At 55.9% G+C, this 15,911-nt stretch overlaps 1 protein-coding gene across 1 annotated transcript; it reads left to right on the top strand.

Moving 5' to 3' along the window:
- The first annotated feature begins 6 nt into the window (after positions 1-6).
- On the top strand, positions 7-15,825 carry LOC134012775 (importin-13-like). Its single transcript, XM_062452349.1, has 17 exons — positions 7-145; positions 869-1,035; positions 1,135-1,255; positions 1,733-1,880; positions 1,970-2,151; positions 2,240-2,266; positions 2,373-2,507; positions 3,769-3,921; positions 4,014-4,094; positions 4,179-4,316; positions 4,507-4,603; positions 7,809-7,861; positions 9,604-9,670; positions 12,828-12,886; positions 13,225-13,314; positions 13,445-13,626; positions 14,317-15,825. Exons 1-17 carry the CDS (start codon positions 56-58, stop codon positions 14,411-14,413), a joined length of 1,887 nt encoding a protein of 628 aa, XP_062308333.1. The 5' UTR covers positions 7-55; the 3' UTR covers positions 14,414-15,825.
- The last annotated feature ends 86 nt before the right edge of the window (positions 15,826-15,911 follow it).

Genomic DNA, 15,911 nt, shown 5'->3' with positions numbered 1-15,911 from the left:
CAGGACTCTGCTGGAACAGGTGGATCACTGGCAGAGTTTCCTGGGTCTGGTCAACATGATCATGTTCTGTACGGGCATCCCTGGACACTACCCTGTCAACGAGACCACCTCCTCGCTCACACTCACCTTCTGGTACACCCTCCAGGTATACACACTAGTACACTACACCCTCCAGGTATACACACTAGTACACTACACCCTCCAGGTATACACACTAGTACACTACACCCTCCAGGTATACACACTAGTACACTACACCCTCCAGGTATACACACTAGTACACTACACCCTCCAGGTATACACACTAGTACACTACACCCTCCAGGTATACACACTAGTACACTACACCCTCCAGGTATACACACTAGTACACTACACCCTCCAGGTATACACACTAGTACACTACACCCTCCAGGTATACACACTAGTACACTACACCCTCCAGGTATACACACTAGTACACTACACCCTCCAGGTATACACACTAGTACACTACACACTAGTACACTACACACTAGTACACTACACACTAGTACACTACACACTAATACACTACACACTTGGCACCCTGGTACACTAACCCTACCCTCCTTCATTCTAAACCATTCTCTCCTCGATTCTCTTCTGCGTGTATGTGTGCCTGTGTGTGTGTGCCTCTCTGTGGCGTGGTGTGTGTGTGTGCCTCTCTGTGGCGTGGTGTGTGTGTGTGTGTGCCTCTCTGTGGCGTGGTGTGTGTGTGTGTGCCTCTCTGTGGCGTGGTGTGTGTGTGTGCCTCTCTGTGTGGCGTGGTGTGTGTGTGCCTCTCTGTGGCGTGGTGTGTGTGTGCCTCTCTGTGGCGTGGTGTGTGTGTGTGTGTGTGTGTGTGCAGGACGACATCATGTCGTTTGAGGCTGAGCGGCAGCAGGGCTACCTGCAGGTGTACAGGCCTGTGTACTTCCAGCTGGTGGACGTGCTGCTGCACAAGGCTCAGTTCCCCTCCGACCCCGAGTACGCCACCTGGTCGGCCGACGAGAAGGAACAGTTCAGGATATACAGGTGGGGGGTGTATAAGAAATAAAATGTTGAGGCCAGGATGATAAAGGATGATACAATATATGCAGACTTCTCACTTACCTCTGTGTGTGTGTGTTTCAGGGTGGACATATCAGACACACTCATGTATGTGTATGAGATGTTGGGAGCTGAGCTGCTCAGCAACCTGTATGAGAAGCTGGGGAGAGTCCTGACCAACACTGAGGAGACGTCCTCCTGGCAGGTACACCTGTCTGCCTGTCTGCCTGCCTGCCTGCCTGCCTGCCTGTCTGTCTGTCTGTCTGCCTGTCTCTGTTTGTCTGCCTGTCTGTCTGTCTGCCTGTCTGTCTGTCTGTCTCTGTTTGTCTGCCTGCCTGTCTGCCTGCCTGCCTGTCTGTCTGTCTGTCTCTGTTTGTCTGCCTGTCTGTCTGCCTGTCTGTCTGCCTGTCTCTGTCTGCCTGTATGCCTGCCTGTATGCCTGTATGTCTGTCTGCCTGTCTGTCTCTGTTTGTCTGCCTGTCTGTCTGACTGGCCTGTCTCTCTGCCTGCCTGTCTGCCTAAATGTCTGCCTGCTGCCTGCCTGCCTGTCTCTCTGCCTGTCTGCCTGTCTCTGTCTGCCTGTTTGTCTCTGTTTGTCGGCCTGTCTGTCTGTCTCTCTGCCTGTCTGTCTGTCTCTCTGCCTGTCTGCCTGTCTGTCTGACTGGCCTGTCTCCTGCCCTAGCACACAGAGGCTTTGCTGTATGGGTTCCAGTCCATAGCAGAGACCATTGATGTGAACTACTCTGATGTGATCCCTGGACTGATCGGCCTCATCCCCCGCATCAACATCACCAACGTGCAGCTGGCCGACACCGTCATGTTCACCATAGGTACACACACGCTCTCTCTCTCTCTCACACACACACACACACTCTCTCTGACACACATCCCCTGTCCCCTGGCCCCCTGCTGTGTGCAGGTGCTCTGGCAGAGTGGTTGGCTGACCACCCGGTGATGCTGAGCAGCGTGTTGCCGTTGGTGCTGCAGGCGCTAGGCAACCCTGACCTGTCTGTGTCATCGGTGTCCACCCTGAAGAAGTTGTGCAGGGAGTGCAAGTACGACCTGTCGCCCTACGCATCCAACATCGTAGCTGTCTCCCAGGTGAGGGGGGGTGTGTGTGTGTGTTTAAATGAAACCATTCCTCTTCTGCTCGTGGATATCATCAGTCGTATTTGTCTCCTCCCACCAGGAAGTGCTGATCAAGCAAATCCACAAGGTACGTCTGTGTCTAAGACATGAACTTGATCAATAACCTATCAATAAGACAATATGGATATCCTGATGATCTTTATCTGTGTGTGTGGGTGTGTGTGTGTGTGCAGACCAGCCAGTGTATGTGGCTGATGCAGGCCCTGGGGTTCCTGCTGTCTGCCCTGCCAGTGGAGGACATCCTCAGCAACCTGCACTCTCTCATCAGCCCCTACATCCAGCAGCTGGAGCAGCTGGCAGAGGAGACGGTACACACACACACACACACTCACACACACACACACACACACTCCCTCTGCCCTCCTGTGTGCTGGACAGCAGCCATGTGAACAGACTGGGTGGGTACACACTCTTCATGGGAACATTACTCAGTGGGGCCAGACTGGAGCGAGCTCACACACACACACACACACTCTCATACACACACACACTGTCATATACACTCTCATATACACTCACACTCTCATACACACAAACACACACTCTCATACAGACACACACACACACACACTCTCATGCACACACACAAACACACACACCCTGACCAGAGAGACAACTCAAGGAGCTTTCAAAGACTCCTCACCTCTCACCTCCCTCTCTCCTTCCTCCCTCTCCTATCCTCCCTCTCCTCCTTCCCTCACCTCACCTCTCTTCATTGTCCTGTCTGGCTCTTTGATGCGTTGCCATGACATCAGACTAGGGAATGAGCTCCTCCCTGTAATGGCCTGCAGCGCCACCCAGAGGAGAGACTGTCACATCACCCCTCTGAATCGCAGTTGTCACCATGGAGACGGTGCACTTACTGCGCAAGGGAAACCTTAATTAATGTTGTCACCCAGGAGAGTTTGTGTGTTTGTGAGAGAGAAAGAGATTCAGAGTCATCTCCTAGTAGCTCTCTTGTTCTTCCTCCTCTCCTCTCCCCTCTCTCCTCTCCTCTCCCCTCTCCTCTCTCCTCTCCCCTCTCCCCTCTCCCCTCTCCTCTCCCCTCTCCTCTCCTCTCCTCTCCTCTCCTCTCCCCTCTCATCTCCTCTCCTCCTCTCCCCTCTCCTCTCCCCTCTCCCCTCTCCTCTCCCCTCCCCTCTCCTCTCCTCTCCTCTCCTCTCCCCTCCCCTCTCCCCTCTCCTCTCCCCTCTCCTCTCTCCTCTCCCCTCTCCCCTCTCCCCTCTCCTCTCCTCTCCTCTCCCCTCTCATCTCCTCCTCTCCCCTCCCCTCCCCTCCCCTCCCCTCCCCTCTCCTCTCCCCTCTCCTCTCCCCTCTCCTCTCCTCTCCTCTCCCCTCCCTTCTCCCCTCCCCTCTCCTCTCCTCTCCTCTCTCCTCTCCCTCTCTCCTCTCCTCCAAGTATATAAAAGAACAAATGTCAGACTTGAGACCTGCTTTTAATTTATCTCTGTAATCCAATGTCACACTCATACACCACGCCTTCACACACACACACCACGCCTTCACACTCACACACCACGCCTTCACACACACACACCAAGCCCTAACTGTCTCTGTGTGTGTTTGCAGCCTAACCCCTCTAACAAGCTGGCCATCCTCCATATCCTGGGTCTGCTGTCCAACCTGTTCACCACGCTGGACATCAGCAAGCAGGACGACCAATCAGGAGAGGGCACCACACCCCCCATCAAAACCACCCCGGCCCCTCCAGGACCCAACCCGGTAAGAGCCTTTATCACCAGCATCATCACCATCATCACCATCATCACCATCATTGTGGTGGTGATGATCAGTGCTGACCCTCTCTCCTCCAGGTGGTGGTGGTGTTACAGCAGGTGTTCGCTCTCATCCAGACCATCCTCAGCCAGTGGCTCAATGACTCTCAAGTGGTGGAGGTGAGACACACACACACACCCTCACACACACACACACACACTTGATACATGTGTGTGATATGTGCCTGTGTAACCCGGCTCCAGGCTGTGTGTGCGATCTTCGAGCGCTCGGTGAAGACTCTGCTTCATGACTTTGCCCCCATGGTGGCTCAGCTGAGCAGCATGCTGGGGCAGATGTACAGCACCATCCCCCAGGCCTCCGCCCTGGACCTCACACGCCAGGTACACACACACACACACGCCAGGTACACACACACACACACGTCAGGTACACACACACGCCAGGTACACACACACACACACACACGCCAGGTACACACACACACACCCACACACACGCCAGCTCCACCCCCCCTCCAGGACTACATGTGTCTGTGTTTCAGATGGTGCACATCATGTGTCTGTGTTTCAGATGGTGCACATCTTTGCCAGTGAGACGGATCACTTCCCTCCCATCAAAGCTCTGTTTGAGCTGGTTACCTCGGTAACCCTCTCTATCTTCCAGCAAGGTATGAGGTCATCAGAGCCAGTGGAGGGGGGGGGGGGTAGGGGTACTGGGGGAGTTTACTAGGTCTTTGGAGTTTTGAAAGTATTGATAAAGACTGATATTATCTGTGTTGTCACCTGAATTCCCCCTGGTCTGGTCTGTGTTCATGATGATCTGCTACCATACTGTCATCAAGAAGAATGATCAAATACAGTTTAGAATATTGTTCATATGAATAAAGTAGCTTTTTACATGGTTAACATACTGTAACAGTCCTGTATTACAGGCATGGAGACCAACTGTAGCTGTCTGACTGACTGCCTGTCTGTCTGTCTGACTACCTGTCTTTCTCACCTACCATACTTTACCTGTCTCCTACCTCCTCCTGCCCCCTGTCTCCTCTTCCTGTCTCCTACTTCCTCCCCCTGTCTCCTACCTCCTCCTGCCCCCTGTCTCCTCTCCCTGTCTCCTACCTCCTCTCCATGTCTCCTACCTCCTCCCCCTGTCTCCTACCTCCTCCTCTCCCTATCTCCTACCTCCTCTCCCTGTCTCCTACCTCCTCTCCCTGTCTCCTACCTCCTGTCTCCTACCTCCTCCTGCCCCCTGTCTCCTCTTCCTGTCTCCTACCTCCTCTCCATGTCTCCTACCTCCTCCCCCTGTCTCCTACCTCCTCTCCCTATCTCCTACCCCCTCTCCCTGTCCTACCTCCTCTCCCTGTCTCCTACCTCCTGTCTCCTACCTCCTCCTGCCCCCTACCTCCTCCCCCTGTCTCCTACCTCCTCCCCCTGTCTCCTACCTCCTCCTCCCCCTGTCTCCTACCTCCTCCCCCTGTCTCCTACCTCCCCTCCCTGTCTCCTACCTCCTCCCCCTCTCTCCTACCTCCTCTCCCTGTCTCCTACCTCCTCTCCCTGTCTCCTACCTCCCCTCCCTGTCTCCTACCTCCTCCCGCTCTCTCCTACCTCCTCTCCCTGTCTCCTACCTCCTCCCCCTGTCTCCTACCTCCTCTCCCTGTCTCCTACCTCCTCTCCCTAGCTCCTACCTCCTCTCCCTAGCTCCTACCTCCTCTCCCTGTCCTACCTCCTCCCCCTGTCTCCTACCTCCTCCCCCTAGCTCCTACCTCCTCTCCCTGTCTCCTACCTCCTCTCCCTAGCTCCTACCTCCTCTCCCTGTCCTACCTCCTCTCCCTGTCTCCTACCTCCTCTCCCTAGCTCCTACCTCCTCTCCCTGTCCTACCTCCTCTCCCTGTCTCCTACCTCCTCTCCCTAGCTCCTACCTCCCCTCCCTCTCTGCTACCTCCTCTCCCTAGCTCCTACCTCCTCCCCCTCTCTCCTACCTCCTCTCCCTAGCTCCTACCTCCTCTCCCTAGCTCCTACCTCCTCTCCCTAGTTCCTACCTCCTCTCCCTGTCCTACCTCCTCTCCCTGTCTCCTACCTCCTCCCCCTAGCTCCTACCTCCTCTCCCTAGCTCCTACCTCCCCTCCCTCTCTGCTACCTCCTCTCCCTAGCTCCTACCTCCTCCCCCTCTCTCCTACCTCCTCTCCCTAGCTCCTACCTCCTCTCCCTAGCTCCTACCTCCTCTCCCTGTCCTACCTCCTCTCCCTGTCTCCTACCTCCTCTCCCTGTCTCCTACCTCCTCCCCCTGTCTCCTACCTCCTCCCCCTGTCTCCTACCTCCTCTCCCTGTCTCCTACCTCCTCTCCCTGTCTCCTACCTCCTCCCCCTGTCTCCTACCTCCTCCCCCTGTCTCCTACCTCCTCTCCCTGTCTCCTACCTCCTCTCCCTAGCTCCTACCTCCTCTCCCTAGCTCCTACCTCCTCTCCCTGTCCTACCTCCTCCCCCTGTCTCCTACCTCCTCCCCCTAGCTCCTACCTCCTCTCCCTGTCTCCTACCTCCTCTCCCTAGCTCCTACCTCCTCTCCCTGTCCTACCTCCTCTCCCTGTCTCCTACCTCCTCTCCCTAGCTCCTACCTCCTCTCCCTGTCCTACCTCCTCTCCCTGTCTCCTACCTCCTCTCCCTAGCTCCTACCTCCCCTCCCTCTCTGCTACCTCCTCTCCCTAGCTCCTACCTCCTCCCCCTCTCTCCTACCTCCTCTCCCTAGCTCCTACCTCCTCTCCCTAGCTCCTACCTCCTCTCCCTAGTTCCTACCTCCTCTCCCTGTCCTACCTCCTCTCCCTGTCTCCTACCTCCTCCCCCTAGCTCCTACCTCCTCTCCCTAGCTCCTACCTCCCCTCCCTCTCTGCTACCTCCTCTCCCTAGCTCCTACCTCCTCCCCCTCTCTCCTACCTCCTCTCCCTAGCTCCTACCTCCTCTCCCTAGCTCCTACCTCCTCTCCCTAGCTCCTACCTCCTCTCCCTGTCCTACCTCCTCTCCCTGTCTCCTACCTCCTCTCCCTGTCCTACCTCCTCTCCCTGTCTCCTACCTCCTCTCCCTGTCTCCTCCCTCCTCTCCCTGTCTCCTCCCTCCCCCCCTGTCTCCGGCTCCCTGCTAACTCTCTCTCTGAGCAGGTGTCTTCAGAGCAGGTTGGTGTCGGTTTTATGTAGTTCCTCTCCTACGACCGACACCAACCGTGGTAGTTGCTATGGCAACTCACCGTATGGGGTGGGTGCCTAGTACCTGGGTTTGGATCTAGTACCTGGGACTAGCCCTAGGCCTAGTACCTGGGTTTGGATCTAGTACCTGGGACTAGCCCTAGGCCTAGTATCTGGGTTTGGATCTAGTACCTGGGACTAGCCCTAGGCCTAGTATCTGGGTTTGGATCTAGTACCTAGGACTAGGCCTAGTACCTGGGTTTGGATCTAGTACCTGGGACTAGCCCTAGGCCTAGTACCTGGGTTTGGATCTAGTACCTGGGTGAGATCTGGGGCGGGGACAGACCCAGTGGGTGGGGCTGGATCCTGGAGGGGTGGGGATAATGCTGGGGTTGGGGCTAGTTCTGGGGGCGGGGCTAGTGTGGGGGTGGGGATCGTCTAGGGGGGCGGGGCTAGTCCTGGGGGCCACGCCCACATCTCCAGGTTGTTTGTTTTCTCTTGTTTCTGTTTTCCTCCAACATGCTGTCGTCTTCCTCTTTGGTTTCCCCCAGGCTCCTCCTCCTCCTCTCTTACTCACGTGTGAAATTATTTCAATGAGATCTTTTCTGTTGTTTTATTTCCACATGACTGTTGAATCTGTTAAGTTGCTGTTTGTATATTATTCATATGATTTCTTAAGTTTCATCTTTATTATATTTTAGGACCCAGGGATCATCCTGATATTGTTGATTCATTTATGCAACTCCAAGCTCAGGTGTGTTTTTGGTTTCTTATTTCATTCACTTTGGGTTTCTGTCTCTCTCTCTCTCTCTCTCTTTGTCTCTCTCTGTCTCTCCTATTGTCCTGTCCCTATCTATCTCTGTTCCTGGGTCTCAGGGCGACCCTGTGTATTGGCTGGGCTCTGGAGCAGACCATCACAGAGACCGGGGGGGGCTGGAGTAGACCATCACAGAGACAGGGGGGTGAGGGGGGGGGCTGGAGCAGACCATCACAGAGACCGGGGGGGCTGGAGCAGACCATTAGAGAGGGGGGGTGAGGGGGGGAGACTGGAGCAGACCATCAGAGAGACCGGGGGGGCTGGAGCAGACCATCAGCTACGTGGGGGGGGGGGGGGGGGCTGGAGCAGACCATCAGAGAGACCGGGGGGGTGAGGGGGGGGGGCTGGAGCAGACCATCAGGGACGTGGGGGGGGGGCTGGAGCAGACCATCAGGGACGTGGGGGGGGGGGCTGGAGCAGACCATCAGGGACGTGGGGGGGGGCTGGAGCAGACCATCAGAGAGGGGGGGTGAGGGGGGGGGGACTGGAGCAGATCATCAGAGAGACCGGGAGGGCGGGGGAGGGGGACTGGAGCAGACCATCAGAGGCGGGGGGGGGGGACTGGAGCAGACCATCAGGGACGTGGGGGGGGGCTGGAGCAGACCATTAGGGACGTGGGGGGGGGGCTGGAGCAGACCATTAGGGACGTGGGGGGGGGGCTGGAGCAGACCATCAGAGAGACGGTTACCTTGGTTACAATCCCTGAGCTCTGCCCCTTCTCTGAGGTCACCCAAACCCTTAGCCAATCAAGAGCCTCACAAAATTTATTAATATTGAATTAATTAATAAATTCAGACGAATTGGCTGCCCTGTTTTTAATTTTTTAATTTTGTTCTTTCTCATTCTTCCTTTGTTATCTATCTGTGGATAGATTTGACCTCTAACCCTCTCTCCTCTCCTCCATCCTAAATGAGTTCATTCTCGTAGCATCAGTTGTATTCTATTTGTCCGTACATGTTGGTCAGACCTCTGTTGTATCCACAAGCCAATCAACCAGGTGAACAGACAGAAAGGGGAACAGCTGTACAATGTCAAACATTTTAAAAACCATCATTGCCTTTAGTTCCACTTGAGTTTGAAATAATTTTCAATGTTTGATTATTTTTGTTATACCTGATAAGTTTGTCATTGGGGAGTATGGATGTATGTATAGGGTTGTAGTTGGCAGAGAAGCAGGGTAGAATTCTGGTGGTCCGATCTGTTACAGCTGACTCCCACCTGAGGGGGGAGGTAGAGGGTGTAGGGGGAGGAGCTAGGGGGTGTAGGGGGGAGGAGCTAGGGGGTGTACACCAGGGGGAGGAGCTAGGGGGTGTAGGAGCTAGGGGGTGTACACCAGGGGGAGGAGCTAGGGAGTGTACACCAGGGGGAGGAGCTAGGGGGTGTACACCAGAGGGAGGAGCTAGGGGGTGTACACCAGGGGGAGGAGCTAGGGAGTGTACACCAGGGGGAGGAGCTAGGGGGTGTACACCAGAGGGAGGAGCTAGGGGGTGTACACCAGGGGGAGGAGCTAGGGGGTGTACACCAGGGGGAGGAGCTAGGGGGTGTACACCAGGGGGAGGAGCTAGGGGGTGTACACCAGGGGGAGGAGCTAGGGGGTGTACACCAGGGGGAGGAGCTAGGGGGTGTACACCAGGGGTAGGCCTCCATAACTCCTCCTTCATGTCTCTTTCTCTTTCTAGGCTTTGAAGAGGAAGCCAGACCTGTTCCTGTCTGAGAGTCTGGATGTGAAAGCAGTGTTCCACTGTGGTAAGTAAACACACACCTCCACACACACCTCCACACACACCTCCACACACACACACCTCCACACACACACACCTCCACACACACACACCTCCACACCTCCACACACACCTCCACACACACACACCTCCACACACACCTCCACCCACACACACCTCCACACACACCTCCACACACACCTCCACACACACCTCCACACACACCACACACACACCTCCACACACACCTCCACACACACCCACACACACACCTCCACACACACCTCCACACAACCCTCCACACACATCACACACACACACACCTCCACACACACCTCCACACACACCTCCACACACACACACACCTCCACACACACCTCCACACACACCTCCACACACACCCACACACCTCCACACACACCTCCACACACACACACACCTCCACACACACCTCCACACACACCTCCACACACACACACCTCCACACACACCTCCACACACACACCTCCACACACACCTCCACACACACCTCCACACACACACACCCTCCACACACACACCCTCCACACACACCTCCACACACAGACACCCTCCACACACACAGCCTCCACACACACAGCCTCCACACACACACCTCCACACACACCTCCACACACACCTCCACACACACCTCCACACACGCCTCCACACACACCTCCACACACATCTCCACACACACACACCCTCCACACACACAGCCTCCACACACACAGCCTCCACACACACCTCCACACACACCTCCACACACACACACGCCTCCACACACACCTCCACACACACCTCCACACACACACACCCTCCACACACACAGCCTCCACACACACACCCTCCACACACACCTCCACACACACCTCCACACACACCTCCACACACACCACACACGCCTCCACACACACACACACCTCCACACACACCTCCACACACACCACACACGCCTCCACACGCCTCCACACACGCCTCCACACACGCCTCCACACACGCCTCCACACACACCTCCACACACGCCTCCACACACACCTCCACACACGCCTCCACACACACCTCCACACACACCTCCACACACACACACACCTCCACACACACCTCCACACACACCTCCACACACACCTCCACACACCTCCACACACACCTCCACACACACCTCCACACACGCCTCCACACACGCCTCCACACACACCTCCACACACGCCTTCACACACACACACGCCTCCACACACGCCCCCTGGTGGTGGTCTACACACACACACACACACGCCCCCTGGTGGTGGTCTACACACACACACACACACGCCCCCTGGTGGTGGTCTACACACACACGCCTCCACACACGCCCCCTGGTGGTGGTCTACACACACACACACACACGCCCCCTGGTGGTGGTCTACACACACACACCTCCACACACGCCCCCTGGTGGTGGTCTACACACACACACACACACGCCCCCTGGTGGTGGTCTACACACACACACACACACGCCCCCTGGTGGTGGTCTACACACACACACCTCCACACACGCCCCCTGGTGGTGGTCTACACACACACACCTCCACACACGCCCCCTGGTGGTGGTCTACACACACACACCTCCACACACGCCCCCTGGTGGTGGTCTACACACACACAAACACACGCCCCCTGGTGGTGGTCTACACACACACACCTCCACACACGCCCCCTGGTGGTGGTCTACACACACACACCTCCACACACGCCCCCTGGTGGTGGTCTACACACACACACCTCCACACACGCCCCCTGGTGGTGGTCTACACACACACACCTCCACACACGCCCCCTGGTGGTGGTCTACACACACACACCTCCACACACGCCCCCTGGTGGTGGTCTACACACACACAAACACACGCCCCCTGGTGGTGGTCTACACACACACACCTCCACACACGCCCCCTGGTGGTGGTCTACACACACACACCTCCACACACGCCCCCTGGTGGTGGTCTACACACACACACCTCCACACACGCCCCCTGGTGGTGGTCTACACACAAACACCTCCACACACGCCCCCTGGTGGTGGTCTACACACACACAAACACACGCCCCCTGGTGGTGGTCTACACACACACACCTCCACACACGCCCCCTGGTGGTGGTCTACACACACACACCTCCACACACGCCCCCTGGTGGTGGTCTACACACACACAAACACACGCCCCCTGGTGGTGGTCTACACACACACACCTCCACACACGCCCCCTGGTGGTGGTCTACACACACACACCTCCACACACGCCCCCTGGTGGTGGTCTACACACACACACACACACGCCCCCTGGTGGTGGTCTACACACACACAAACACACGCCCCCTGGTGGTGGTCTACACACACACAAACACACGCCCCCTGGTGGTGGTCTACACACACACACACACACGCCCCCTGGTGGTGGTCTACACACACACACACACACGCCCCCTGGTGGTGGTCTACACACACACACACACACGCCCCCTGGTGGTGGTCTACACACACACAAACACACGCCCCCTGGTGGTGGTCTACACACAAACACCTCCACACACGCCCCCTGGTGGTGGTCTACACACACACACACACACGCCCCCTGGTGGTGGTCTACACACACACAAACACACGCCCCCTGGTGGTGGTCTACACACACACCTCCACACACGCCCCCTGGTGGTGGTCTACACACACACAAACACACGCCCCCTGGTGGTGGTCTACACACACACACCTCCACACACGCCCCCTGGTGGTGGTCTACACACACACACCTCCACACACGCCCCCTGGTGGTGGTCTACACACACACCTCCACACACGCCCCCTGGTGGTGGTCTACACACACACCTCCACACACGCCCCCTGGTGGTGGTCTACACACACACACCTCCACACACGCCCCCTGGTGGTGGTCTACACACACACACCTCCACACACGCCCCCTGGTGGTGGTCTACACACACACCTCCACACACGCCCCCTGGTGGTGGTCTACACACACACCTCCACACACGCCCCCTGGTGGTGGTCTACACACACACACCTCCACACACACCTCCACACACGCCCCCTGGTGGTGGTCTACACACACACACCTCCACACACGCCCCCTGGTGGTGGTCCTGATCTCTCTCTCTCTCCACAGGAGTTCTGTCTCTCAAGTTCCCTGAGGCTCCGACTGTAAAGTCTACATGCCTGTTCTTTGTGAGTTCAAACACACACACACACTCACACACACACTCTCACACACACACTTACACACACTAAGAATATGGCATAAACCAGTGGTTCTCAACCCTGGTCTTCAAGTACCCCCTGTCCTGCAAGTTTTAGATGTTTCACACACCTGATTCAAATGAATGGTCGTTAGCAGGCTTCTGCATAACTAGATAACGACCCATTCATTTGAATCAGGTGTGTTGGAGCAGGGACATATCAGGGTTGAGAACCACTGGCATTAACATTCTTCCTGCTGTGAGGTCATGTTGAGGGTGTGTTTGTCTCTGTATGTGTGATGTGTGTGTGTGTGTGTGTGTGTTCAGACTGAGTTCCTGGCTCGCTGCTCAGATGTGCCCCCGGTGGCCAGGGTGGTGCAGGTGCAGGGGAAGCTGCTGGTGCAGGCCTTGCTGGAGGTGAGAGCACACACACACACATATATATATATACACACATATACACACATGGATCTACCCCCTCCCAGGGTATAGGAGGCGGATGAGTAGATCTATGTGTGTGTGTGTGTGTGTACCCTCCCCCTCCCAGGGTATAGGAGGCGGGTCTTCCCGGGGTTTGATGGACCAGTTTGCGGAGGTGCTGTTCTCCCTGAACAAGCACTGCTTCTCTCTGCTCACCGTGTGGCTGAAGGAGGTACTGCAGGCACCCGGCTTCCCCTCTACACGCCTCACCTGCGAGCAGAAAGACACCTTCACACAGCAGATACTCAGGTAACACACACACCCTCACACCTTCACACACCCTCACACACCCTCACACACCCTCACACACCCTCACACCCTCACACACCCTCACACCTTCACACACCCCCTCACACCTTCACACACCTTCACACACCCTCACACACCCTCACACCTTCACACACCCTCACACACCCTCACACACCCTCACACACCTTCACACACCCTCACACACCTTTACACACCCTCACACACCCTCACACACCCTCACACACCTTCACACACCCTCACACACCTTCTCACACCCTCACACACCCTCACACACCTTCACACACCTTCTCACACCTTCTCACACCCTCACACACCCTCACACACCTTCACACACCTTCTCACACCTTCTCACACACCCTCACACACCTTCTCACACCTTCACACAGCAGATACTCCGGTAACATACGTTTGTCTGTCTCTAAGCAACGTCTCCTCCCTCCCCCTCTCCCCCCCCCTCTCCCCCTCTCTCCCTCTCCCCCTCTCTCCCTCCCTCTCTCCCTCCCTCTCCCTCCCTCTCCCTCTCCCTCCCCCTCTCTCCCTCCCTCTCCCTCTCTCCCTCCCCCTCTCTCCCTCCCTCCCCCTCTCTCCCTCTCCCTCCCCCTCTCTCCCTCCCTCCCTCTCCCTCTCCCTCCCCCTCTCTCCCTCCCTCCCTCTCCCTTCCTCCTGCAGAGAGCGAGTGAACAAAAGGAGAGTGAAGGACATAGTGAAGGAGTTCACGCTGGTGTGCAGAGGTCTGCATGGGACAGAATACGCAGCCGAGTACTGACCCCTGACCCTGCCATAACCCCTACATGCTCACAGCCAATCAGCCACAGCCTCCAGCACTACTGTTTCCACGAGCGCCAACACTGGAGTTGTCATTGGACGATCTGAAACAAGCTATTTCCTGCTATTGGCTAGATAGGATCATACCCCTAGCCTCCCATTGGAGGAGAAGCTGTCAGTTAAAAAACCTGAGGAAGGCTGTGCTTTCTCTCTATCTCTCTTTCTCTCTCTATCGCTCTCTCTCTTTCTCTCTCTCTTTCACCGTTGTAGTCTATTCCCTGTAGTGGAGAGCCTCTTTCCAGGACTGCGACTCCCAGCATGCTCTCTGTTAATACCTCTCTCCTGTTCCTGTCTTCCTGTGTGGGTGTTGTACCTGCTTCTGTCTCCACAGCTAGCTGACCCCTCGTTTATTCTTTCCAAACGGAAACATAACAGAAATATATATATATATATAAACACATATGTCTACATATATATATCCTATTGAAGCGTGGGGAGCTAAGAGAGGAGAAGAGAGAGGAGATGGAGGTTCTGAAGACGCATATTCACCTGGCATCCTCACGGCCCCTCCCCCTTCTCTCCTGGCCCTCCCCCTCCAGGCCCCGCCCCCTGCTCCAGGCCCCGCCCAGTTATTGTGGAACGTTCTGTGAATTAGTCTTTTTTTTACGTTTTGATATTTGCCTTCGTGGGGATGAGGGAGTTACTGGTTAACCCACCAAACTAAAGTAGAGCGACACACACACACTCACACACACTAGGTGCCCTAACTGTAAACAGCACCATCACTGTTATTGTGCAAACTTACTAATCATGTTGTGTGTATGAACAGTCATTATACAGAACTTTTTTGTGCCTGTGCAAATGCATGTGTTTGTGTGTGTGTGTGTGCGTGTGTGTTTGAGTGTGTGTGAGTGTGCGTGTGTATGCATGTGTGTGTGTTTGAGTGTGTGTGAGTGTGTGTGTCTGTGAGGACAGTTCCCTCTTCATCCCTTGTTGAGTGCACTAATGTTGGACCTACTGAATTGTGCAGTGTCACTTAGTCCAAACCCCCCCTGACTGGGCCCCCCTGACTTGGCCCCCCTAACTCGGCCACCCTGACTCGGGCCCCCCTGACTCGGGCCACCCTGAAAGAGCAGCTCCTCCCCACTGGACAGGAAGCGTAGCAGAATGTTTCACCTCGGGGGCTGGTAGAATCTGTCTCCTCTTCATCACCATCATCTCCATCTACTTTGTTCCCAGGACCTGCAGACATGTAGCTTGGTGTGTGTGTGTGTGTGTGTGTTTGGGGGGGTTAGTACATACTGTGAGTGTGTGACACTGCCTGTATCTGGAGCTGATGAGCACCTTGTGGCCAGCTGCTGGAGGTGGGGGGGGGGGGGTAAAAATGTACATTGTTTCTTTTTTGTACTTGTTTTAATTTATTAAATATATCTAAGACTGCGCACCTTTACGTCTCTGTTTGTCTGTCCGCTCCTCTCCCGCCGTTAGAACTGGTCACA

Source organism: Osmerus eperlanus, chromosome 26 (assembly GCF_963692335.1).
Source record: "Osmerus eperlanus chromosome 26, fOsmEpe2.1, whole genome shotgun sequence".
Classification (NCBI taxonomy): domain Eukaryota; kingdom Metazoa; phylum Chordata; class Actinopteri; order Osmeriformes; family Osmeridae; genus Osmerus; species Osmerus eperlanus.
This window is presented reverse-complemented; position numbering and strand designations above follow the sequence as displayed.

Excerpts from the sequence above, each read along its gene's own strand:
- LOC134012775 (XM_062452349.1), top strand. The coding sequence starts at position 56 with ATGATCATGTTCTGTACGGGCATCCCTGGACACTACCCTGTCAACGAG. Across the intron at positions 146-868 it reads CCTTCTGGTACACCCTCCAG|GACGACATCATGTCGTTTGA; the intron begins GTATACACACTA and ends GTGTGTGTGCAG. Across the intron at positions 4,604-7,808 it reads CCTCTCTATCTTCCAGCAAG|GACCCAGGGATCATCCTGAT; the intron begins GTATGAGGTCAT and ends ATTATATTTTAG.